General features: G+C 39.4%; 1 protein-coding gene across 14 annotated transcripts in view; it reads right to left on the bottom strand.

The window, feature by feature from the left end:
* Positions 1-27,452, bottom strand: part of ERC1 (ELKS/RAB6-interacting/CAST family member 1) — a 280,579-nt gene that overhangs the window by 213,866 nt on the left and 39,261 nt on the right. For all 14 annotated transcript variants that reach the window (XM_038153889.1, XM_038153893.1, XM_038153899.1 and 11 more), the window contains exon 3: positions 6,264-6,680. In XM_038153889.1, coding sequence (XP_038009817.1) covers positions 6,264-6,680 — 417 coding nt within the window. The remainder of the gene's footprint in view (positions 1-6,263; positions 6,681-27,452) is intronic.

Raw genomic sequence — 27,452 nt, 5'->3', positions numbered from 1 at the left:
TTGAAAGACGTGCTGGCAATTGCACACACACTGATAATGGAGGGTGCCAGCTGCTTTGAAGCTCAGCTACCCCTGGCTAAAGAAACTCATCTCTGTTTTGCAATTGTATTAATCCATTGAGACGATTATTTCTAAATCCAATTAAAACCTCAGATATTAGGACACTTAAGTTTGTTAACTAAGGCATCACCTAAAGTGAAAATTAAAGCACAGCTTCCTGCTCATCTCAGTATTTCAATCAGCAGGAAACAAAAGCAAAATCCCTCAAAACTTTGGCATTAGAGTAAAAGCAAGGTAAGACGAGAAGTAATTCAAACCATCCAATTAGCTGTGAGTAGCAAGTCATTGTGTTGAAATCTGACTACAGAAGTGTTAATTCAAAAGCTGAAGGAAAGTCAATTAAAAATTAAAATCTTAATCTTGTAGAAGTTCATTTGCATGTGTGCTATTATTAATTTTTTTTCTCTTTCTTCTTATTTAAGGTGCAAATGCACTCATTTTGTACTTAAATTAGCTTCCAACTTGTTCATGGTATTTTTAGGCTTTTGTCCTTCCATTACAAAGTTTGACACTTGTGGAAACAAATTTCCACAACTCTCACTTCTACTGGAAAAAAGTGCAAGATAATGTGACCATCTCCAAGGAAAGCACACCTAAGAGGTAATTTGTAAACAAAGCAAATCAAGTAACATGCACTGACAAAGAAAATCTTCTAATATAACAAAACATCTAAAGACATTGAAGTTTAAGCACTTAAATCTGACTGGGTATTATGGGTTTAATGCATGGTTTCACATGGTTTTAAAAATCCTGTCTGAAAGGTATGGAAGTGCAAAAATGAAATAGTAAAAAATCCTCCTGTATGTTGAAGAATAGCCCATTCAAACAGAAAAAAAATGTTTTGAAATAAGTACAATAATTAAATAATTTACTCCCCCCACGCTAGAAAAAGCATAGGAAGAAACCTACCAAAGTTTTATTAATTATTTCACTTTGATAAGACCATAATTATAATACAGAAAAAGCATCCTGACAGATGACTGGAGTTCTGCTTTTTTCCATTCACTTAATACCCACACATTATTTAACTACTGTACAAAAATCAGAAATTTGCCATGCTAAAATAAGGTGTTTCAGATTTTCTTGTCATCTGTAAAAACAGAAAACAAATACATTATTTTCCAACCTAATTTTTCAACTTTTGAAGAATTATAAAGCTACCAACCTCTGCACTGAGGAAAGCTGAAAATAATTTCATATATGTTTGAATATTTTTAATTGCCATTCTCACCAAAGGTGACATACAGAATATTCCAAACTAAAACGGTATTTTAAAAAATTTAAATGCCTAAAAAATACATTATGCATGCATTCAAGTTGCAATAGCTTGTTTTCTGAAATTTTGACCTACAAAATCTCTGTATGTTTTAAAACTACCTGTAGACCAAACAAGCAATTCTAATAAAGACATAATTGTTTGAATTATCTTGATTGAAATCACTTCTCCTTTTGCCATTTGCTTCTAAAAGGTCAAAAGCATGAAGCAGCAATAAAAAAAGCAGAAACTTAATTTTTTTTACCTCATCAGAAAGATATCCCCTAGTATGACGGCAGTAAGAGTTCCAGGTACTGAATCTATCTACTCCTGCAAAACACAACTTCTCTCCTGAAGGATCTTATTTATGTTGCAAAATCTTGGCATGGCACAAAAGTGTTCTTTGAGTTAACTCTAATTGCTCCAATTAAAATTTCTAAATCCTCCTCTGAGCCTGCAGCAGAAAAGGGTAAGAATTTTAACACACCCATGGAAAAATGATTTGTTTGCAAAACTTGTCACAGCTCATTAAAATCCAGTCAGACAAGGGAACCAGCCCCTCTGCACTGGGCACAGCCCAGCAGGGCTCTGATGGGACACTTGGATGCCACATCTCTGTCTCACTGAGCTCCTTGTTGCTGCTCTCTGGCCACCACAGGATCAAGTCTGGCTAATCTAAGTTTAAATACACCTGTGTGATAGGCTGGTGTGCCTGCCTGCTGCTCTGCCAGACCTCTGCCCATGGAGACAGAGAAAGGAGTGCCCCCAGACATGGAGGGCTGATTCCCAGGACAGAGTGGGCAGCCCAACTCCAACAGCCACAAAGAGGAGTCAGTCCCTGCAATCAGGCCATCCTAGGTAACTGTGATGCAGCTCACAAACAGCACTTTGTGGGGTTGCCATTTCAACAAACACTCAAAAAGGAAAGAAATAATAGCTTTTTCTGCCACAGCCTCTTTCCTTAAGCTCATTGTGGATGAGTGCCCTCATGAACCACCCATTTCAGTGCCTGTTTTACATACAAAACCTCCTTTATTTGTTAAGCACTCCATCCCCAACTCCTTCATTCAGTTTTGTACTCAGTTGGAATAAAAATCCATCTTGTTTGAATGGGCCCAATTAATAAAAAAAAAAAAAAAAAAAATTAAAGTCAAAACTGTAATTTACTACCAAACAGTTTATGGACACAAAGTATAAAGCTCCTGTCAGTTCTTCCCTCATTCCACACTACTTTAACATGCAAGCCTTGGCTAGAGAACTGTCTTCTGAAGAAAAAAACCCTTCAGGATGAACAGCCTTCTTTCTGTTTCCAAATAAGTGGTTGTAGTGAGCCATCTATACTTACAGTCCTTGTTGGACTGTCCTTACAAATCTGAGTCTGCCCTTAGTACTCCAGGTGTTTGGAACACTGGGTGTGGATGCAGGCACATCATATTCTGCTCTGATATCTGGGCTATTAATCTGTGCAACTGAGAAAAATCCATTCCTAATCAGTGCATCTAGCACTCTGGGGAGTGGGGAGCAGGGAGGCTGTCAAAAAGAACACAGCAAGCTTGGTTATCTTTGGAGCTATGGACCACCACCGATAATTCTGCAACAGGCAAGTCTGGAACATAGAGGCAGCAGTTAACGCAGCTTGGGAGCTATTCTGGAATCCAGCTGCTGGATTTCATCAAGTATTTCTTCCTGGTATGAAAATAAATTTTGTTTTTGAAAGTTAAGTCTAGAATACCAACAACAGTAATTGTCACAAAGACTGAAGAAGGGGTGTTCAAAATAGCAGCCATCTTTTAATAAGCTATGAAGCTTAAGCTTGTTTTCCAGGGTAGAGGAATGTGATGCAGCCACACTGTTATCTGCTGAAGTCAGGGCATTCTGATGTTCAATGAGATATTTAATTATTTGTGTTAATGAGAGAATGTCCTCTGTATCAGTTGCTGAATACATCCTATGCTGGATATAGTAACTTTCCCATGGACTAGGGTGAATAATTTCTTGAGATCCTCAGAAGTCAGGGGAATTGGAAAAAGCCCAAGAGAGCCAAATTGCTTATGGAGATACTTCTCAGCAGCTGCAGGAGAATCCATTTTATAATCTGGATTTGGGAGACTGACACAGTGCCCTGAGAGGTGATAAAAAATATCTGATGTCCGTTAAATGAGGAACAATTAAGCAGCACTGGATTTTTCAGACTAGAAAAAGGGGTAACTCGGAATGGATATAACAACCTAAAATGGTGAGTGGCACACAGTTGTAATCTTATCAGAACCACAATTCTGGCCTTTCTTAGAATTTATTTGCCTTAGGAAATTAATGCAATCTGTAGTACAATAACAGCAATAGCAAAAGCTGAAGCAATCAATTAATTTCAAGGTTTAATTTTCAAGGTCATACTGCTGGCCCCTGTAATTGCACTGCCTGCCTGAAAAACTGTCTGATGACCTTGAGTCTCAACATCACACTTTGAATTACATGTAGGTTTCGAAGTTGGAAAACTGAGGGATACCTTTTTGCTTCAAGATGTACATCTTTAATATTATTTCCAGCAAATATTCTACCAGAAATCTAACAGCCTTGCAGACTCAGAAACAGTACTAGTGGATTCTGACATCTCAGAACTTGTTTTGCTAAGATGGTCAAGACTGTTATTAAAATTTTCTACTGTGTTAGGACATGAAATATAAACTGACCTTCCACACTCTTAAGAATCCCTTTGAGATACTAAAGCTTCCTTTAGCAGCAGTATTTAAAGAAGAGTTTAGCATGCCTTTCCAGATACTGGGAATGCCAGATATAGAACCATCAAGAAAGTAGATTCATTTCTTCAAAGCAGCTCAAAAATTCCATCATTAGTATCTGGGGCAGCAAAGGGCTAAAATAACCTACAACTATGGAAATACAGATGGACATAACAGAAGGCCAGCTGAGGAGGGTGATGCAGACACATCTAACAGGTGACACACCTAAGAGAGACAACTTCCAAGTGTGAAGCATGGACAGCAGCTGTGAACCACATCCTGCAGAGCATCTGGGTGCTCAGACGCAGACAGCTGCAAGTTCCTCTGATTTCCTCCAGCCTGCCAGAGCCCCAGGCATGAGACTTGAGTTTGATGCAGGTAAGTCTGAGGTCACTTAGCTCAGCCTTGCTCAGAACTCAAGGACAACACACAGGTAACAAACAAAAAGGGTACAAACAAAACCACTCCTGTTGTCTCCTAGTTCCATAAGGAGATAATATGGCACCAGGTTTTTGAGGCGACACAGCTGGATCCCACATCATATCCATAGTTTGAGCTACAAATTACATTATACCCAGCTTACATTTCTCAATGAATCAAGGCTGGGTAAGCAGCAAGGAGTAATTAATTTTAAAACGTTTGATAAATTACATTTGCACTTTCAAGTCAGTAGGTCATCTCTACCTCCTCTAGGAAGTCTTTTACCATAAGGACTAGCATTTAAATGACTGATGATTTCCAAATATGTGTGAATGAAATAAGAATTCTTATCTTGCAACATCTACTCATCTGCAGCAGGAACGAACGCAACCGCATTCCTCAAAAATTGCACAGCTCCTGCCAGCTTTTCATTTATGTTGCTGGACTTAGAGCAGAAACAAATGGAAGCCATTTAAGGCTCTTCCTGAAATAGTTACAAGAATTGGAACAGAATTATCATTGGTTGCTAAATAAAGGAAAAACTGTAGTGCAGAAACTCTGGAATCATATTATCTTCACTCCAGACACTCAAGAGATTACTGCTCTAAAAAATAAATCTGGCCTAAATCTGGCTCAGAAATGCAATGGGCTCCAGCTTTCTTATATAAATGCTTGCAAGAGCACTGGCACTATGGGTCAGGCCCTGGAAACATATGAATAAGAGGTATTAAGAGGTATTTACGTGCTGCATACACTCATCTCAAACAACTCTTCCAGGCCTTGCTTTCTTGACTTCTTAGAGAGGGGCCTAAAATCTTCTATACCCATAGAGCTTCCCAAAAAATGCTGAACCATGAGATAGATACCAGTGGGCAGAACAGTCATCAGAGTCATACACATGGTACACATGAATAGCTATCAATTCATGCCTTCAGTCAACAGATGCAAAATAATCTTTACACAGAATCTTAGCACTAGTGAATCCATGTACACACATATTCATCTGTGCATCTACATAATCCATGCTGAATTACCAGCCTTTTAGAAGCTAATATTCGATTATTTTAGGAGACCAGTTGACAACAGGAAAATGCATTTAATAATATCAAAAAATGTAACGACATTGGCTACACAATAACTCATTTTTTTTCATTTATTTTCCTTTGTTTTACTAAAATATTTGTGTTCTATATAGACTATATTTTGTTATAATTAGTTTAAAATTATTAATAGTGAAGAATGTTGGCCACTGTACTCTTTTAAGGTACAATACAGACATAACAATAGTTTTTCTGTTTTCAGAAGGATGGTGAGAAGGTGTTACTATGTGTGCAGCAGTGTCCCTTTAAGAAATCTCTTTTTTGGCTGTGCATCCAGGGCAGCTAATAGTTTCATCAAATACCCTTCACAGCAAGGTGACTGTTTCCATGGAAACTGTTGAGCAATCATCCATTACTCTTGCAAAGATTTCTCTCTCTACTCTCACCTAAATACAGGTAGCTACTTTCTCTCTAACAACAATAGAACAGAAGAATTCATAATTCATTTTACAGGCTTTGGGACAATTCACCTCCAGAGCTTCCTACAGAGACTACAGGGAAAGTGGGGCCCACAGCACAAATCCCCAAAAGGTACATGCAAGGAAGCCAAAAGAAGTTTTAAAATATGCACAAATCAAATCTAATGTAAAATACAGCTTATAGAGAGGATGGAAGATTCTTTCCTTACAACTGTGAAATGGATAGGAGACAGAGAGGAGTTTAAGACTGGAGATGAGTTTGGTCACTCACCTCTCTCAGCATGTTGTTTTCTTTTTCCTTCTGTTCAAGGAGGCTTTCCAAGTGGTGCACATGCATCTCCGCCTCAGCCAGCCGTCGTGTCCGCTCGTGGTCTTCCTCAGTGGCTTTTGCTGACAGACCTTTACTCTGCAGCATCTCCAGCAGCTTTTTGATGGACTCATCGCGTGCATTTAAGGTCTGTTTCTGCGTCTCAATACGCAGTTCCATCTCCTCCAAGGTTTTCCGTAGCAGGAACAGCTCCTTGGCCTGGCGCTCATGCTCCGCGTGCAGCCGCTGGAAGTTCTCCTCTGTCAGCTCTGCCACGAAGGGCTCGCTGGTCCTACTGCTGCTGTCCTGCTGGAACAGCTGGTTCAGGTCCCGCTGGATCCGCAGCTCATCTTGGAGAGCCTGGATAGTCATCTGCATATGCTGAAAGAACAAACAAAAAAATCAGAGGATTTCCTCCACTGGAGAAATAATGAAAACAGTATGAGCCACATCAGACCTCCTGAACCAGCAACCAAGAGGAAACCACCATGCCAAGAGACCAACAATGGGTTTTTTAAAGCAGAATTGAGGTGGAACTGGGTCATACGACAGAAAGTTCAAGTTCCTCTTTCAATGCCTGGTAGAGGTTGCTTAACACTTAGAAGACTCTTGCTTGAGTGACTCTTCCACTTGCATCAGCTTGAGAGAGTGACTGTTTCAAACAGGAAAATGTCAGTAGCTTTCAGCAACTTGTGTCAGTACCCTTCCAAATGTTCACCTTCCCTATAGAACAATTATACAGAAGAAGACCCAGAATTACTATAGAATTACTATCTTGGCAAAGCAGAGGGGCACAGTGCTATTAGAATTTACAAATCACCCACAAAACCTAATCAGCTGTGAAGGCTCCCAAGCTCTTCAGCAGTAACTCTACACCTAGCACAGATTTCCCATTTGACTTAGAGAAGAAATTTCAGCTTGCAATGAAGAGACACAACTACAGCAAACTGGATAAATGCTGCATAGGGAAAAGGGTCACATTGTAAAATTTTGTGCATGAGGATTTTAGCACAGAAGAGAAGTTACCACCTCACAAACAGGAATATGAAGGCAATCAAATGATCAGCAGTAATTTGTTGTGCAAGACAATAAATCCTGTCTCAATGACTGAATACAGTGGGTTCATATAATGGGACAACACAGGAGAAGCAGTTTGCCCACAAAGATGTCCTTGTTTGTATTTCGATAAATATGTTTTTTCTTGTCTGCAAGACAGAAGTATCAAGCCAATAACAGAGAAGTACAAACACTACACAAAGATTTGATTACCAGCAATGAGATGCACACTGAGTGATACATCTCTTCTCCCTTAAGTGAGGAAGACATACTCACAATTTAGTCTGAGTGTGAATAAATCAGATGCACTGATCCCTGGGGTCTACATTTATATTACAAAAGTCAGTGTCTGATATACAGCTATTTCCACTATTCACTAGGCTAAAGTATTAGAATAAGTTAGATTCTATGATCAAGCTTGATGCAGAGACACACTGGTGAGGTCTAAAATGTAAAGATGGTGCAAAATTAATGCTTTCTATAAATCCAAGTACTTCATTTTACTCAAGTATTTGTAAAAGGAGAAACTAAGAAGATTTGGGTTTAAGCATTGCTCCAAAACTATGTTTATCACAATTCTTATGCAAAATGCCTCGAAGATATTGAAAAGCTGTCTGGACATGGCCCTTGGCAACAGGGGCCTTGTCTAAGTGGCCTTGCCAGAGCAGAGGAGCTGGACCAGCTGACCTCCCACCAACCTCAAGCACACTGTGATTCTATGAAAAGACAGCAGATAGTATTTACAGCAGAGTTACTTACCTTTAATCAGTTTTAGAAACACAAAGGGTTAGTTTGGTTGTACAGAATGGTACATAAAGGCAGCCCAAACCCATTTTCTTTGCAGAAGTCAGTATTTTAGACCAAGTGCTTTCCCTCTAATTTGTGCTCTTTTCACAACCAAAATTCCTGTTACACTGTCAGCTCACCTAAAGCCACTAAAGGGAACAGTCTTGCTATTTGTCCTTCCTTAGGTGGTTGGCACTGACAACAGGATCAAAACTTCACCTGATGACTGAAAATCAGCCCCAGCAAACACCAAACAAAATGTCTTAGCAGCCAGATCGCCAGTTGAGTTGACAGTGTGGCTACATCAGTGCTGATTCTGGTGCAAAGCAGGGGTGGCAGGGGCTGCCAAGGAGCTGGCAGAGAAGAAAATGGAAACATCCTTTACAGCATCGGCAAAAATTGAAATCAGCTTAAATGCAAAGCTCTGTAGTTGGTTTAAGATGCTGTAATTGCCTTTTCTTCTACTTCAATAACACAATATCTGTCAGTTAGTAATTTAGTTAATCTACAACTACACTTCAGAGAATACACTATAGAATCTGGGTGACAACATAGCACAGGTATATTAGGTGAGAGAACAAGTAATTACTCTGTTCTAAAAGGTACGTTGTGTTTATATATTGGTAGACGCTCAGATTTATTTTCAAGTAAGAGATGAAAAAATATCTGAAGGGAATTAACATGGACTTCCAAAACATTTTCAGAAATCACTTTCTTTTTAATTAAAGATCTCAACTTTCATTATTGACTGTAGTTTGGAGAAATGACAAAGCGAGAATGCCAGAACCACGTTCAAGCCTTGAAACTGAGGCACTACAGGTAGGCAATCAAAACCACTACATCTGTTCAATTAATGCATGTTGGTTGAGCTGTAAGAGAAAACCTACTGCACTCATTAAAACATTTGCCTCAACTGTACCTATACCCCACCAATTAAGTCAGTAGGACTACAACAGCAGTAGTGAGAAAACATCCTCAAATTTTGTTACAATTAAACAATAACCCCACTAGATCTAGCTTTACAATTCCATACATGAGTTAATTCCATTTGTATTTGAGAAGCCCTACTTATTCACAGCCCAGCTGTGTGTTGTTCCTCCAGCTAACAAACAAATTCCCACATGCTTCCACCTGGCTCTCCACACACTGCTACTTCAGCATTTCCTTTCTCCCAGGCGAGAAAAGAGCTTCTTCTGAACAACCACATCATCAATTAAATGACATTATTTCCTCTACTCAATGTTGTCTCAGAATCAAACTCGGGTTATTTATAAACATCAATGGCCTAAATCACCAAACCAAATTCTTACATTTTTACCATCTGATCTGCTGTGAAATGTCATTTCAGGTTACACAGACAAAAACTGTGTCTTGGACCCACAGAAGTTATTTCCCCTACACATGGAAATGCCTCCATGGCATTTTTGGGTCACTGAACCAAAATCTATTATATGATTCAAATACATGATGTGGAAAAATAAAATTTATACCAGTGACAAACAGGATTTACTGATAACCATCTATCTGTGAAATAAAGACAAGGCAGTTTGGAATACCTGACAATTGGTCAGCAACTGCCTGTAATTCAGTTTCCCAATAAAAATGAAGAGGTGGAGTTAGCAGAAAAGTTAGAGTTGAGCTTAGGAATAACTCCCACTGCTCTCTGAACTGCTGGTTAGTCGAGAACAAACTTGATTATTAAAGGTAACTGGAAAACTGTTAAACTGGTAAAGGGAACTGGAAACCACACCACAGAAAATTATTCTGTGCTTCTGACACCCACTCTTTTCCAACATGCAAAAGGTATGCAAAATGCTTTCTTTTCTCTGCTTTCCAAATATTTTTTATGATTCTCAGAATAATAGAATAATATTCTTTACAAGCTAGTATCATAACTAAACTACTTTTTCTTGTAAAACTTCTTGTCTTCTATATAATTTCAAAGAAAACATAATTTTCCCCCTGAAGGAGCAGGCAAGCTTTACTAGCATCTCATCCATTTTTTAGACTTCACTTTTATATCAGCAACTATCCTAGAAAGGCAAAATATTTTCCAAGTTCATGCAACACTAGCCACTGATAATTAATTTCTGAGGCCTGACTAGAGATGTCAAGAAAATTTAAGAATACTGTTGAAAAATAGTCCTATCTAGAAATAAACACGTAAAAATACTTTCAATACCACTGAGCTTAATAATACCATATTCTACAGAGTAAATAACAATCATGCTTTTGTGAAACAGTTTAATGCAGGCAATGTAATTAAAGACAAAGCAATTATGATGAACCTGTACTTTGCTTGAAATTTAATGCTCTTATCTCAAATCTTGAGGATTCCCATTTTTTTCAAGTAATCAAAACTAGTCTTTGAGATTCACTAGTAATTATAACTACATGTAAAAATCACCAAGGTATTTTTGTCAGCACAGTTCTCTAGTTATGGTTATTCCAACAAATTTTTCTCTTGACAGAGCTAAGCACCTTCAGGATCATTTCAAACAGAAGTCCTAAAAGGACACGGTGTAAACAGAACCTCTTGCACCAGGTGTTCCTCTGCCTGTATTACTTCCACGGGTCAACTTCCCAACCAGGCTCAGCATAGAGACAGAGTTTGACTTTTATCCAGCAGCCCAAAATTTACATCTCTAAGCAGCAGAACACGATTCAATCTTTGCCTCCAGCTACCAGGACTCAAATTCACATTTCCCACACCTTGGCAGATTGGTGAGCTTCCAGCCTACAGTATGAGTACAGCCCATGATGGAGAAGTTCCTGGTATGTGGTTCCCAAAGCTGTCCTGCTGCTGCAGTCTCAGGGTAATCAGTCCCAGGACTGCACCTACAGCTGTACTGGTGAGAGCTGCAGGCAGCTCCTTTCATCTCTCTGTTGAAGCTTTTTCTTTCTGCATAAAATATTTAAAGATTCAGTAGGTCTGACAGAAAGTATTAAAGAGAACACAGATTCTTATTCTAATTGGTGGAACACATAAGAACAGAAAGACCTGAATAGCAATACTTCCAACTAACTTAAATGTTTATCATCTCACCATTCCAAAGGAAGTGGAGGATGTGCATTTTAACTTTCTCAGTCAGAAAAAGAAATTCAATTGATATTCTACAGCCAAGACCTGTATTCTAACCCTACATTTCAGATCAAAAGGAGGCAGCCACTGCTACCACCACGATTTTGAAAGAAAAAAAGCATATCACAATTTAATCTTAAAGAAAGGATTTCCAAACTCATCTTTGCAAGACAGAGCTTGACCTACCAAGTTACAGAGTTTAATATTCCAATATGCATTTGTTCATTTGGGTTTGGATGCCTGATTTAGATTATTCATACTGCAGATACTGTCTGTGTAACTACTGTAATCAGACATACAACTTATCCCATAATTTATTCAAGAAGTCTAAATGCCTAAATTAGACTTCTGGGTTCTGCAAGGCATCTAGTCACCAAACACCTCCATAGTTAAGTTCCCCTTAATCTCCTCTATTTAAATTCTAAGTAGGTTAAACCGAGGAGAAAATTCCTTTCATTTTTGAACACCAAGAAAAAATACAGTATGCTCAAGAGAAACCTGAAAAAATCAGCAAAAAGAAACAGAATGTACTCTTTCCCAGAAACAAGGGAAAAACATAACATGCAATTATGTGACAGTGTCACAGAAATGTGTCACAATGAGGTGGGGAAGCATTGTTACATTCTGCAAAACTCTAGTTAAAAAAAAAATTCCCTGACACTGGGAGAACACTGAAGACTCAATCATGACCAAGAGAATGTAGGATAGCGATAAGGACAGGGAGAAAAAGAGAGGTCCTACTAGAATATTTAGTGGTGTGAAAGCTTCCACCTGGAAGAGAGAGGTTCAAGCTCTTACTCATCTTCTTATGACTCAGAGGAGGATCCAGTCAGGAAGCAATAAAGATGCTTTTGGGTGGATCTCTAACAAGCTATTCTTATAGAAAGGACTGTGAGAGTTTCTGCTTTGCACAAATATCTGAATATTGACTGACTTCAAAATTCAAGCTTGCATTCCTCACATGTGTGTGTCATAAAGGGAAGAGTGTCAGGGACATTGTTCAAATTAGCCAAAACACCCCTTAGCAATTCTCACACTCTATTTCCTGCTTAGGGTAATCTCATCTCACTCTTACCAAATTCTTAACCAGAAATTCCACTCCACAGGTAAAAAACAAAAACAAACTAACAAGAGTTTTGCTGAAATCAGCAGATTTAATAAAAACTTCTTATAAAAATATTACTGAAACATAGGATATTCCTGAAAACTTCTTGGTCACTTCTACTGTTAACCCACCAAGCCAGCACATCCTGTACTGAATGAGCTTTCTGATGCACATGTATTTGGCACTTTTCTGCCAATCTGCTCAGCCATCAGGCTGTTCTTCATGTAGAAAATACTACGTGCTTGGACACACACAGGACAGGTGTGCTGCTTTTGGCTGGGGTAGAGTTGTTTTTCTTGCTAGTAGCTGGCATGGGGCTGTGTTTTGGATTTGTGCTGAAAGCACTGATGATAACTCGGGGATATTTTGGTTATTGCTGAGCAGGGCTTGCACAGAGTCAAGGCTTTTCCTGCCTCTCACCCCACCCTGAGTGAGTGGGAGCATGACAATTTGGGAGGGATTAAAGCCAGGACAGCAGATCCCAATCCACCCAAGGGATACCCCAGACCAGGTGATGTGCTCAGCAGTACAAGCTGGGGGAAGGAAGAGGAGCATGGGATACTGGATTTATGGCATCTGACAGCCAAAGTCACCATCACTTCAGGATGGAGCCCTGCTTTCCTGGAAAGGGCTGGACACCTGTCTGATGATGGGAACTAGGGAATGAATCCCTCATGCTTTCCCTTTACCTAATAAACTGTCTTTATCTCAACCCACAAGTTGTCCCACTGTTACCCACCAGGGAAAGAGTGAGTGTCTGTGTGGTAGTTAATTGCTGGCTGTGGTTAAACCACAACAACACGTTTCCTTTTTTTTATTATATATCACATAGTTCTGTATTTATTTTCAAGGATCCAACCCAGGAATAAAAAAACCACAAAATTTTCAAAAAGAGACTAAATGTAATTTGTTAATCAAACAAACACTAAGTTTTGGAAGATGCCAATTTACAGCTACTCTGTCCTTAAGCCAATTATTTTTACAGCTGACAAAGAAAGACAAGGTACACAAGCTTTTAGCTACAAAAGGCACTGCAGGTCTGAAATGTACTTGTAGTACCTATAAACAATGCCTTACTTTTGTTTTTAGTTCACCACGAGTACAATGCTATTTGTCTAGAAAGGAAAGATACAATAATTATGATATATTTTATTTCAGAAGAACAATTCTGTAAGGTCTATTCATCAAATGTACATCACCAGAAAATGAGAGTGTGAAGGTGTTTTTCTTGCCAGCAAATCCACATGCACAAACTTTTGCATTCTGACAATAACTCTCATGTTTCTTACAACAAAAACATTTCAAACATTTGTAAGAGGATGAACCACACTCAGCTCAAAAGAGACCAGATGCAAAATGGTAGAGAACAGGATTTGGTCACTGTGTGAAATCACAACCTCCCAAGCTCAAAGAGTTAAAGTTCTGGCAGCATTTCTGGGAAATGGATTCTGCTGAATGCCCTGCAGAAGCAAAGGCCTGGCTGTCTGAGGGAGTCCCTGCTGACATTTCAGCTGCAGCCCACGCAAAGACATTGGGAAAAGGGCTAATGTCAGGTGTCCAGCAGGGCTGTGAAGAAACAGAACTTGCTGATTGCAGAAATGCTACATATTCCCTGTAAGATGGATCAGGGGCTTCAAAACCCCGATTTAAATGGAAATGAGTGGGTGATTTTTATAGTGTTAAGCTTAGATACAAATACTGCTATGATTTTAATAGGATTTCATTTGTGGGAGTCAAAGAAAAGGACCTGTATTTTAAAGACAACCCTATGTTGCATTATCTCTGAGACAGCAGAAAGGCAAGATAGTAAAAAAGTGCTATAGATAAAGAGTTTAAGTTGTCAGTAATACATTTGTCAGCTGAACTAGACTCACACAAAATGACCCATTTAAGGAGGCAGGGTGCAGCAGCCTCATTCCTTTGCTCCTGTTTGCACAAAAAAACCCCCAACAAACCCCAAACAAACCTACAGGAATGAATTTAGAGTCTTAAAGGAAGCAGATCAGAAACAGCCTGCAATGCAACCAACTCATAGACAGTGTACAGGCACAGCCATGAAAAGGCTGCAAGGTAAAACACAGTAAGTGCAATACACCAGCTCTCAGTGCTAAATGACCACACGCAAGATTTTATCTGTGGTAAACATGAAGCAGCTTCCCAAGAATCAAGGCAGGCTGTTTCTGTGGTCAAAGTATAGATGTGGGCAGTTTCTATAGAATATCTCATGCACAGTAAAAACAAGACTTACTCTAAAAAGAATTTTGTGCACATTCTAAATATTCTAAAGACATTTGTGCACATACCTGTGTGGTAAGAAAAAAAAAATCTGATTAGGCATAGGCAAACCTGTTAAAATCCTGAAAAGCACACATTTATCAGTTTTTAGCTATGAACATAATTCTGGCAGTTCTCTGACTTCCTAAGGGAGTTTCAGCTCTCTGTCAGACACCAGAAATGGTCTAGTAGGCAACTAGAACTCAAGAACTCAAAGGAAAATTATTTTTGAAGTCATATCAGTAAGCCCCAGCTACTCTGAGTTTACATTTCCAAAGGTAGGTACTTCTACATCAGTAGTTTACCGAGCTTCAAAAGCTTTTGCTCACACAAATCTTCTGAGAATCTACATTTCACACCCTTTGAATGTCAGCATGCTATGATCCTGGAACTAAGAAACTGGATTCTTTTTAAGTGCCCCTCATCTTTCTTGAGAATAGGCATTTTGGGATTAGGGCAAATGTTTGAAATTTCTCAATTTACATACTGACTTTAACCTCTGTTTCCACCAGGCTGTCCAAATTGGGTTAGTATTACATTACTTAAACACCATGTTTTATTTATTTACAAATATGAGCTTTGATTTTTTATTCTTATGCTGCTAAAGAAACAGCATATTTGCATATTTGCAGTTTCATACACTACAGTAAGAAAATTCTTTGCAGATTCTGCCCCCCCTGTCTGGCAAGCATAAGCTTCTTTTGTCAGTGTTGATAAAACGGATCCTTGTGCACAAGGTTTCTGTGGAAAAAAAATAAAAAGCCAATACCCGAACATCAAACTAATCTATATTCAGGCCAGCCATGATAGAACTTAAGGACAGAACTTAATCTTATCCCATTTTGCCTGTGTATACAACACACCCAATTTCACCCAGAGTACAGATTACTTCTAAATTGCATCTGTGAAATAGGTGCTGAAGTGCCAAATTCAGCTTCTGTGAACCTCTCATCCCATGAAAGTAATTATAAATTATTATGGCACTTACGGGAAAGAGAATTTTAACATTTACATATGCATGAAAGTCTAATATTTTCAAATTAATAGCATCTATATGCATTTGTTAATAGATTAGGAGCTTTTCTGCAAAAATGTATTATTAGTCACCTCAATTAGGGAGGTCAGCAAATCCATCTTTCCATTAGCTGATGCAAGGAATCAATCCAAGATAAAAGGTGCTCTGCTACACAACCTTTGATTTTGTGCTCAGTACTTTCCAACATATCAGCATACATCAACAACATGCTCTAAAAAGGAAAAATAGCTGCTGATTTCTACTAAGAGAACACTATATGAAAAATCAATGCACAAGAAAGCTGCTGATTACTTTACCCACATCACCCATCTCACCCAGATTTAAATCACCTTCTACACTAGCTGGTTTGGAGAGGTGACAGTATAAATCTCAATGCACATATCCATGTGTCACAAAGACATTTTGACCAAAATACCCCGAATAACTTCATTTGCATGCATAGGCCAACTACCTCTCATCTAAGAATAGAAAGTTGGGAGTAGGCTGGATCTTTAAAGCTTGTTGAGCAGTTCAAGATTGTGACTGCTATATTTCAAATAATAGTTTCTGAATTAGGACTGAATATTTCAAAGAACTAGTTTCAATGTAAAACAGCAAGTTTTCAATTTCTGCTTGCCCATAGCAACACAACACTTTGTTCTTCCTGTCAAATTGGAATGTGTCCTTCACCTGCAAGTAACAGTGGAAGACCTGAGCCACCCAATGCTCAGAGACTATGGAGGGGTGACTACAGCAGGAAGTGTTCTTTCCACACTGTGCCTCCAGAAATTGAGTTCTCAGCAAAAATAAAGTATTTGTAAGCCCCATCAGACTGAACTATCAAACCTGGACAGCAGCTCACCAGCAATTTGCAAACACTGAAATTTACTGGTGGTTTGTTTGCTGGCTATCTTAATGCATTTTCTTGAGAAGGGAAGAGTTCAGATGACCAGATTTGGCCATAAATGTGAGAATACTGCACACAGGACTTGAAGTAATGGAGGACCTGATAGTCAGGATCTCAGAAACAACATTTGGCTGTACTGAGACACGTGGAAAGTTCTTGCCAATGGAGTCTCTGCCCAATGTTCGACCAAGACAGAGAGAACCAGCAGCAAAAACAGCCTCTCAGCTGCACTGCCCATGGGTGCAATGAGGCTTTGCCACCTTACTTACTACTTTCCTTAAAATGATTAGATGGCAACATTGCAAGGCAAAAGTTCTTAGGGAGATGATTACAGTGCAGAGGCCCTGTATTGTCCCACAACTCATCTCCCTGTTTCACTACAAGATGGAACCAATTCTACTATGTCATGATCATGCCTCTTGTTCTGCTTGTTCACAGTCTCTTCCCTAACTGCTATCTATCCTACTCAGAATTTTAAATGTTGCATCTTCTCACATTTGCTTTATCATCGATTCTTCAGGGAAAACAAACCTGAAGCAAGTTTCCTGGAAAAGTGTTTGCACATGGTTTTCTTGTTTTAAGCCACAATAAGGATGAACTGCAAACCTTCCTACTCAGCCAAAAATCCAAAAGGCCTAAAATGATTGCTGAAACAAGAGCAATACCCAGGTATATATCATCAGCTACTGCAGAGGACTATAGTACGTGCACTGCTACATACAGGAAAAAAAAAAAAAAAGAAAAAAAAAAGGCAAAATCAATTCATTCATTGTCCCTTCTTGAAGTAAAAACGATGGGCTTTTTTGAAGTTATCAATGCACTACAGCCAACTACAATGGTAGCAAATATTTTAAGACTATTTTGCAAGATTACAGCTTGAAGTTATCACAATTAAGACAAGTTCTTGTTCTTACCAGACAGAAGATATGCATCTCTTCCACCTCTGCAACTTCTTTTCATTTTCTTTGAAATGTAAGGAGGAAGAAATAGCAATCTCTCCAACAAGATTTACAGAAGCAACAATCATGGACAAACTCAACTAAACCTGTGGCTTTTGACATGACACATGGTATTTTAGCCCTCTGCCATGAACTGTTGGCTATGCTCACAAAGGAACAGATTTGAAAATCATCTTTTCTGGATATGTCAAGTCTCACCAAGTACCATTCTGGGAAGACAGGCAGTTCAAATGAATTACTAGAATTTCAGGATAAATTTAGAATATGGCTGCAGCAATCACTGTCCCTGTGAAAGAACACATAAAAAAAAACCCTGATCAAAATGTTCTGGCACTTACCCTCAAGTTGAAATGACAGCAGCACCTCTGACAGCAAGGCAGAACACAGCACATTACACTGAGTTCTAAAGGAGCTTTGTGTGACTTTTAGGAGGCTAATCAGCTTTAAGAGATAAGCAACAGAAAAGCATTAAGAACTTGAACAGCTCTGGAAATGGGAAGGCCTAGCACAACCCATCACCAAACAGAAAGCATTCAAACTCCTGGTAGATGCAGTGATGGATGCAGCTTTGCAAGTACAAATTCAAGGATTTTCATTATTGAGATCTTTACTAGATGCTAGAATGTGATGGAAAATACCCAAACAGAAAAGTTTTTCCATTCAGAAGATTGGTTCTTTGCCACAGACATCTTCCTGCTAGGCACAAGAATTTTCAAAGCAGGAGGCAATTCCCTCTGGCAGCAGGGCTCAGTCACCCACCACTGAAGACATCAGGTGCAGTAAGCTGAACTCCTAGTAGGCATCAGAAATCCATCTGTTCAGAATGTGAGCTAGACAAGCTAAAATGAGTACCTACAACAGGACTGACAGCTAGAACGACTTTGGTCCGTGAAAAGCTTTAGTACTGTCCTGTCTAACCTTGCACATCACTCTAGGAATCGAGGGAGTAGAGAAGAACATAAAGGAGATCTGACTTGAGGGCAATAAACATAAAACTGTCCAACACTGAATATTCTTGCATTGTCCATGAATCAAATGGACAGTTGGTATAGACAGTGTTGATAAAATCATTTGGGGTAAATCTCTCACTGAACAAATACTGGCTCTTAATAAATCTTATCAGGAGCTGCTTACTCATGAATTAGTACTACATGGCCATTCAAGCAGTTTGTCATGCTGTTAGGCTTCTTGCAGAGCAATGACTGAACTCTTGCTTCTTTATAGACCAGGTGGAGAATACACAAATGTTCAAGATCTGCAATAACAGAGACAGATAATAGATAATCAGGATCTGCAAAAATTGATAGAAATGCTGGCCAATAAAGTCTTCTTGGTTCTTTATGCAGGCCATCCTGTAACCAAGTGCATCTAAACATTGTTCAGAGAAATATCTAAATTTGCTGATAGATCTATATGAACAACTGTCAAGACAGAAAGAAGAATGGAATTCTCTGTGTTGAGTGTCTCAAGGCATCAATCCATCCTTGATGTCTCAAGGCATCAATCCACCAAGTGTAGCAAGAGCTTACCCTTGTCTGAACGCAGACAGTCATCTCAGAGCTACATGTTTGCAAGAGTCTGGTAATTCAGAACTAAAAATAAAAATTAAAAAGGGCTTGTAGCATTGAGTATCTGGAACACTCACTTGTCTAGTGTTAGACATTTCATTTCAGAGCAACACAACAAGCTGGCTCTGAAGACCCAAATTCTACTCAAGTCTTGGGTATTTTCTGGGACCTAGAAAGCATTAGGGAAAGGACTGTCTCTTCTTCATCCATCTCAATCCAAGGCCGAAAGAACAGTGGTGGTTCTTACTTAAATGCTAAGCTTAAGGCACATTTCAGAACACCTTGCTGTGCCTTCCCAGAAAAATAAACCTATATGTTAATTAAAATCAGAGGTTAAAACCTTTTTTTATCACTCAAATGGATGACTAGATTAGGTTTACTAGACAGAAGATTCATACACCTAATTAACACAGAAATCCTGAATGTATTACTGAGAAACCACTCTGCAAACCCTGGATTTCATAATCCCTGCACTCCTTTTAGATTTCACCTAAGATTAACATATGTTTTACTCATCATTAAAACACTCTCTTGGCAACACTTTTTTGAGGTACTTTTGCTGTAGAGATTCATGACTGGTTAAAGGATAAGGAGCACATGAAGTATTCTTCTTTCTCCTTTCATTTTCAGGGAATGAGGAGGAAGAAACAGGAAGAGCCAGCAGATCAATACCTGGCTGCGAGCCTGCTGTCACTGGCAGGATTTTGCCTTTTTTAATTATAGATCAGTTTACATGACAGCAGGCCTGCTGGCAAGAGCCAGGGTACACCTGTCTCAAAGGGGAAACAGGATCTCTGCACAGGAGCCAGCAGGGCTCATTGAGAGCTCTAAACCACACTGGAAGGGGGAAGGGAAAACAAAGAAGCTCACTAGAGACGAGCCTGGGAGCAGCACTGGTGAGGTTCTTCTGTCTTCTGTCGGTGCAGGGATGGGATGGAGATGCACACAGCTGGGAAGATGCAGGTTCCTGACGTGCTAGAAACCACACGATGAAGCACCCGAGAATGGTCACACAGGAAACAGAGATGATGCTGTCCAGGGAGGAGCAGTGGAGATGATGAAGGGTCTGAGAACAAGTCCTGTGAGGAGCAGCTGGGGAAGCTGAGCCTGGTGGAGGCCTCATGGCTCTCATGACCACCTGACGGGAGGGTAGGCAGGTGAGGGTCAGGCTCTTCTCCTTCTGACAAGTGATAGGACAAGAGGAAATGGCCTCAAGTTGTGCCAGGGAGGCTGGATATTACAAAAATTTCTTCTCTGGAATGGTTGCCATACATTGGAATGGGCTGCCCCAAGCCAGTGGCTGGGTCACCATCCCTGGAGGTAGTTAAGATGTGTAGATGTGGCACTTGGGGACATGGTTTAGAGCTGGGTTTGGCAGTGCTGGGTAATAGGTTTTGTAGTCACAGTCAGTAATTTGTTCACTTTTTTATTCAGATTTTGTTTTTCTGAGGAAAACCTCATTAAAATCCTAATATACAATGTTCAATAAAGGACAACTGGTCAAATGTAAAAGGACACCTGGTATCATAATATACTCTGCTAAAAACAAAACCCCATTATTTGGTTATTTTTAACAGAAAAGCACAGAGCTGATCCTTTTGATTGAACCACCACAAACAGTTCAAGAAATTAAGAATGAACAGTTGAAGAAATGAAGCAGCAATTCAACTGTTTTAATTTAAATAAAACCAGTTGAAAAAACAGCTAGTTATTAAATTACTTAAAATCTAACATAGAATAGGTGGAAAAAAGCATTCTTAAAAAAGTAAATCACTACTTGAGCTAGTAAAGAGTGATTTATAAACTCAAACCTCAGCTACTGTCAGAAGAGAATATATAATGGGGACTAAAAACATTAAAAATGGCATCTTTCCTTGGTAAAAATTAAAATAATTTTTTAAAAAGCTCTGGAGAACAGCCAAGCAAATAATGCAATTGCATTTCTTTGAGTCAAAAATCACCATCATATTACTTTCCAACCATTGCTTCCCTCAAATCCTTTGGACAGCAACTGTCATGTTTGTGTATGTAGGATAACCAGAATAATACACCACCAACCCTGAAACACAACCACAATATAAATAGTGAATCAAACTGGTTTAGCAGAAAAGGATTGAGAGCAATAAATAATGAATGAATAAAAGCTTTCAAGAAACCATTACCATTCCCATGGTCTAAATGGTCTGAGCACAAGGTTTGTATGGAGAGATGGTAATTCAACCAGCTGATAAACAGGAAACAGCTCTCAGAGCACACTGGTCCTTCATGAGGCTTTGCTGGCTTTGTATTAAATCTCTGAAACTGCAAGCAGCAAATAACAAATAAAGTGCATTAATACTGGTTATGTATTTTAAAATTACTGTTTTATCTAGTCTATGATTTTTAGAATTCAGTACTGGTTTATATTTTCCCCCTTGCACACCCACAGCTCTGCTCAGTATCCCACAGACAGCTCTGACTCACAGAAGGCAGCTGATGGAATGAACTCCGTCCACAATATCCCCCCTCACCTACAGCTGCCAGTCAGGTTTATTTCCTGCTGAAACTGAGCAATATTAACTCTGACCAAAATTTCTTATTCTGTTCTCAGCTTGGAAGTTGCTGCTTATGTACTTTTTCTAATGTTTTACTTCTCTACAAGGCCTGCTGTGGTTATCAGCTTCTCCTTGGAGATGTTTCTTCCTTCCAAAAAAAGGGGTAGGTATTGCCACTTAGATCATCAGAATATTTAACTGCATCCTGAAAAAGCTGCTCTAGGTAGGACAGGACTGGTACAACTTTGTAACAACCTCTAGTATCTATTTTAAAGAAAATACAATGGGTCAAGCCTGTTGCTAATATGGGGTTTCTATCTGAATTGTCTTCCAGAAAACAAAAAACTTTCTTGAAACAAATCTGTGCATTACTGATAGAGTAATGAACAACACTTAGACACAATGGCGCCTAGACACTAAACATACCTTAATTTTCCCAGAAGACAGACTGATAGCCTTACTGGAAAATTTGATAATTTATTTGGAGGAAGAATTTAACCCTCCTAGCACCACTCTCCTAGCAGCAGTGAGTCACTGCTGTCACCAATTGTCACACAATAACCTCCTGTGCCTCTCTGCTGCTGGCACTGGCAGTGACTCACCAGTGGCTCCACTCAGGCCAAGAATTCCAAGGATGCAGCTTCTGTGCCCACCAGAGAGCAGCTCTCTCAGCTTCGCACATTCAGCATCCCCAGCCAGGTAACAGCCATGGTACCCCACATCCTGCCTCTCTGCCCTAAAAGTGACTGTACTCTACTCAAAAGCCCTGGGTACATTCTGACACTACTAAAATAAACACAATGTGGGATTAAATCTTACAACGAAGACATCTATGGATCCTCTTATTCTCTCCCTCCTAATAGCAGAATCTGCATTAGGGACCCTAGTTGAAAAGAGAAAACATTTGTCCTAACCAACCACATTAAAGGTTCCTAATGAAAAGTTTCAAAGACCCTCAACTTTTCATTGGCGTGCCTGCTCCAAAAACATTTTCTGTGAAGGAAGACAGCAAAAAGAGTAACTCACTTAAAATGAACAGCTGTGCTGACACAGCATCTTAAATGAAAAATCAAGTATTCTTCATAAGTAATTTTAATAGAAAAAACCACAGTTATGTTCAATTAGTCTGACAGGAAAATTGCTTTTACTACTTAGAAAAAAGTAGCACAAGAACCTTGACCCCTTCAAAACAAACAGGTCAACTTATATATATAATATAAATAGATAACAGCTGAGTAATGAACCCAAAGCTGAACCAATGACTCCATCAACCCATTCAATGCACTCATTACCTTCTGAACGTTGCTACAAGAGTGAACACTAAAATTTATGAATAAAGCATTTACTTTCCCAAGACAGAAATAATTAAACTAGAAATAGCTTAAAAATAAACTGAATTACAAATTACAGTAAAATTAAATTAAACTACACTACAAGTTACTGTAAAAATACATTGGCAAAACATGACTTATTAAAAAAATTAAAATTAAAAAATTCAATAGATGCACTGCAAAATGTGAAACTTTGGAAGCAGCTGTGTTACATGGCAAAAGGTACTTGTATATCCTCAGTTCCTGCTTACCTACCAAATCTTAAGAAATGTGTTTGAGTCTCACTGTATATTTCAGAAGTATTTGTAATATTTCTTAAGCACATTGCTCATGTATAAGCAGTACTCCTCACTGGCAAGACTGGCTATAACTGAAAGAAACAAAAAACTAGAGAAAATACCAAAGTGTTAAGGAGTCAACTTCTTGATTTCAGTATTAAAACCAACTCTAGAAATGACAAGTAAAGCTCCTGAAAGAACAGGATTCTCTTATGGGAAATAATGAGAAGAGTTCCTACATGGGTCAAGAAGGTATGAAAACAGAATTTCCCAGTTAGCTCTTTTTTCATGGATCCTGATTCTATTGGAAAACCAACAAGAAACATCAGCCTCACACTGGACTTTGGCTTTCTGGCTGGCTTTCCTGAAAAAAATCACCTCCCACTCTTGCATGGGAGATTCCAGTCACCCCCCTTCCACTCACAGTGAGTTTAGTAACTGGGCAGAGCTTGGTCAGTTAGAACAGAGCCAGCCCACACCACGTGTTTGCATCTATTCACAGGAGAATGATGCAAGAAAACTGCCCACAGGCAGTGTAGGAGAAGAAACAGCTCAGTTCTCAAAGCTGAACTCCTGTTCAGTGTCCCAGGAGTGTAAAGACACAGCGAGCTCAGTATTTCCCTGCCTGATTCTGCTTTGTCAGGGACGAGGCAAAGGCTAAAATACTGTGCCACTCCTTCGCCAGGAAAACTGTATCAAACGAAAAATTTTATTTAAAGGCTACGCCTTCTTTCTAGTAGCAGGAACTTTCTTATTCTCCTTGCCAACACAGCTCCCTGCATGTGAAGTTAAAGAGATGACTAACGCCTATTAGCAACATTTTGTCTGAAGCACTCAAGGCAGACACAGCTAACCCTAAGGGAACCTCCCAAGTACCCCCCCCAAATGCTCAATTTCACCACTCCTTCATGAAAAACCTTCATGCTCCTCCCAGTCACCATTTCTCCCTCAATAATGTGGATATCCCTGTTTTAAGAAGAAGAATCCCTTGTAAGAACAAGAGCTCCATAAAAGTAGGTAACCTATACAGGAGGTGAACATAAATACAGAATGAACATTTCAGATACTCTCCATTCATAGTTCCTGTGTTCTTTAAATGATTGTCCACGTGTATCACCACACTAGAGGTGGCTGCATGCAGTATCTGTATATTCCATGGATTACCAGAAAGTCCTAAGACTGTGGATGCTTCCTTTAGTGTCATGCTTAACAAATGTATCAATGAAAGTACTTGCAGGTCTCCCAAAGGGTAATTTTTCTGAAATGCTACAGACAGTATTTGTACCCAAACCACAAATTTCTCTGTCTGCTCTATTACAACATGCCCCAGTGACTGGAAAGAACACACTCTGAGAAGGAACTGTCAAACCCAGCGTGTTCCCACTGGAAAAAAAAACAACAAAAAAACAAAACAAAACAATAACAATAATAATTTTTGAATTTTTTTTAAAGGGCCACGTTTTTAAAAATACCAAGTTATATATAAATATGATGATGAAACTCATTAGAAGGTAGCTCATGCAATGCTGTGTCTGGTAAGGATAAACAGGATGTTTTGATACAGGCGAAGAAAAACCCTTCACAAAAAGTACAACTCAAACTACCTGGGTTTCAGCCTTCAGGTATATACAAAGTTCAGCTGCACACTGAAGCAACAAGGCAGAGGGCAGAAGAGCGTCAGGTGCATTTAATTTCTACAGTCCAGGCTGCTGAGATTACAGCTATTAATGTACCCCTCCTGTGGACAGATAAAAGAGGATGCCTTAGGCTCAAATGGTCAGTCTGCTGTCAATGCTTGCCTGATGAGCCACTGTGGGTTTCCATCACTGACTTCTGGCACCCACCAACCAAGAGCACAAGACAGAACCACAGGATAGCCAGGGCTGGAAGGGACCTCTGGAGATCATCCATTCCAGCACCCCTGCCAAGGCAGGGTCACCAAGAGCAGGTGACACAGGAATGCATCCAGGGGTTTGGAATGTCTCCAGACAGGGAGACTCCACAACCATTCCACTGCTCTGCCACCCTCAGTGTAATGAAGTTCTTCCTCATGTTGAGGTGCAAATTCTTGTGGTTTAGTTTATGACCATAAATTCTGAAGAAGACAAATATCAAAGGTTGTTTATTTACTCCAAGCCCGTTGGTATTTCATAACTGCATTCCATCCAGATAGTAATTCAGAGTTAGTAATCAGCTACATTCATTTAGCACAATTTAAATATTCGTATCAAATACATTTGCTAATTAATAGATTAAAATTTTTAAAAGTTCAGGGCATGGAGACATTTACCAGGTGCTAAATCTCAAAAATACATGTAGGACTCCTACTGAGTCAATCAGTTGATCAACCAATCCAGAATAAGAGACATCTGGTCTGAAATGCAGCACTTACATCCTCAGGAAGGTGCTTATTTTAGTTAGAGCAGCAGAACTTCTTTAGACATTCCAATTAAATTTCTGAATGAAAGAATCAGCACCAGGAAAATTTCAATCTGTCTGGACAGCACAAAAGACTTCAACAAGACTCTCAATTATAAATACCAGTGCTACACCAGGATGAATTTCTCCTTAGTGCACACAAACTGAGGCATGAGGGATGCAGAACCAAACACCCAGAGCAGAACATCTCACTTAGAGACAGCTCTTCAGTGTGCCAGCTGCATTTCCTGCAAAGGAGATTGGGGTAGAAATGCTCTGAGATTCAGTTTGGGCATAAATGGATTAAGGAGGTTTCTCTCCTAATTCTGTGCACTGCTCTTTCACAAGCCATTTATAGTGGTGTTATTTCATGTTTAGTCACACCATTTATTTACTTTTAACAAAGGATTTGTGAAGTGAGTCTCAGAGGTAGCTTAGTTACAGATCATTCTCACTTAAGGCTGTAACAAACTGATGAACAAACCACTATTTTGTGTGGAAACTGAAGTATGCTCAGCCCTTAGCACACTGCTCTGAGCATCCAAATGACAACCACTCTCACAGAACATGCACACACAAGGTAAAGGGTTGGAAGAAAAGTCTTCCAACCAGCAGTGGGAACAATGAAGGCTCTTCAGCATAAGGCACAGCACAGCAAAACCTAACTAATAGCCACTGAAATTTCCTGAGCACTGGTCAGAAGCACTGTGGAAAAACATTTGGACACAAGAAGGAAAGAAAATTGAAGTCCTAAAATGGTTGTTAAAATAACCTGGGTGAAACTAAAAGGTTAATGTTCTTGAGTCTTGAGACTAACTTTGAAATCATACAGAGAGGGACTTTCTGAAGAGCAACAGACCTGCCTAGAAACTTAAAGAAAACCTTACCACTTCATGTTACACCCATGTAAGCCTTCCTGAAGTTCATGAAGAAAGAAGGCTGTCTGGGATTCTGAGACAGTCCTACTATAATCTCAAGTAAACACACAACAAGATACAGATGTTCTACCTTTGGATGTATTTCCTGCACTCCAAGTTCCTGAAAAGGAAAGCTATTAATAAAAGCTATAGTCAAGACATCTGCATGAAGAGATGAAGGTTCCAAATCCATGAGTATCTCAGTCATGCCAATATTGCTGAAACCATGTCAGGCACACCCCGCATTACCTTCTGCAAAACCCTGTGTGCAGAAGACAGACACATCAGCTGGGCAGCACAACAGAACCAAAACTCCAGGCAGCCCTGAAAAAAGCTTGATGTGGAATAGGAAAATGTTACTCTGGATTCTAAAGAGGCTAGTCTCAGGTCCTTCCTAAATGCCAAATGAAAAAAAAACAAAAACCCAACAACAAAAACAAAAGGCAAAAAGCCAGTACCCTGCATCCTTGAGGCTTCAGTCATGATACAGCAACTAAAATGTCTTGTGCAACAAGGATCACCAGTGTCCCCTGCAAGCAGAGTGCTGGCCACCGGTTCCAATCACAGGTAAGTCAGGAACTAGTGAACCTCCAAGAGTTGTAAGAAGGGAAATTTACAAGTCTCTTTATTTACTGAAACTGCTTTGGTCATGTTAAGTCATCACCAGCAATTGATATCTTACAGGAAGATAAATCCATCATATGTTTTCTGCACACCCTGTGCCTTGAGAACATTTATGCAAGACTGGCATCTTGAGCAGACCAAGAGTCCCAAGTAGCATGACCTAAACCCTGACCGTGGACACCAGTAAAATGTGGTATCCTTTTACCAGATGTACAGTGTGAGTCTGCCTGTCTGGTACTCCTGCAGACTGACAGGAAGGGGTCACTAAAAGGAGAGTGAGCAAGAAGCAGGATGTTACA

The sequence above is a fragment of the Motacilla alba genome, chromosome 1A, assembly GCF_015832195.1.
Source record: "Motacilla alba alba isolate MOTALB_02 chromosome 1A, Motacilla_alba_V1.0_pri, whole genome shotgun sequence".
Taxonomy (NCBI): Eukaryota; Metazoa; Chordata; class Aves; order Passeriformes; family Motacillidae; genus Motacilla; species Motacilla alba.
This window is presented reverse-complemented; position numbering and strand designations above follow the sequence as displayed.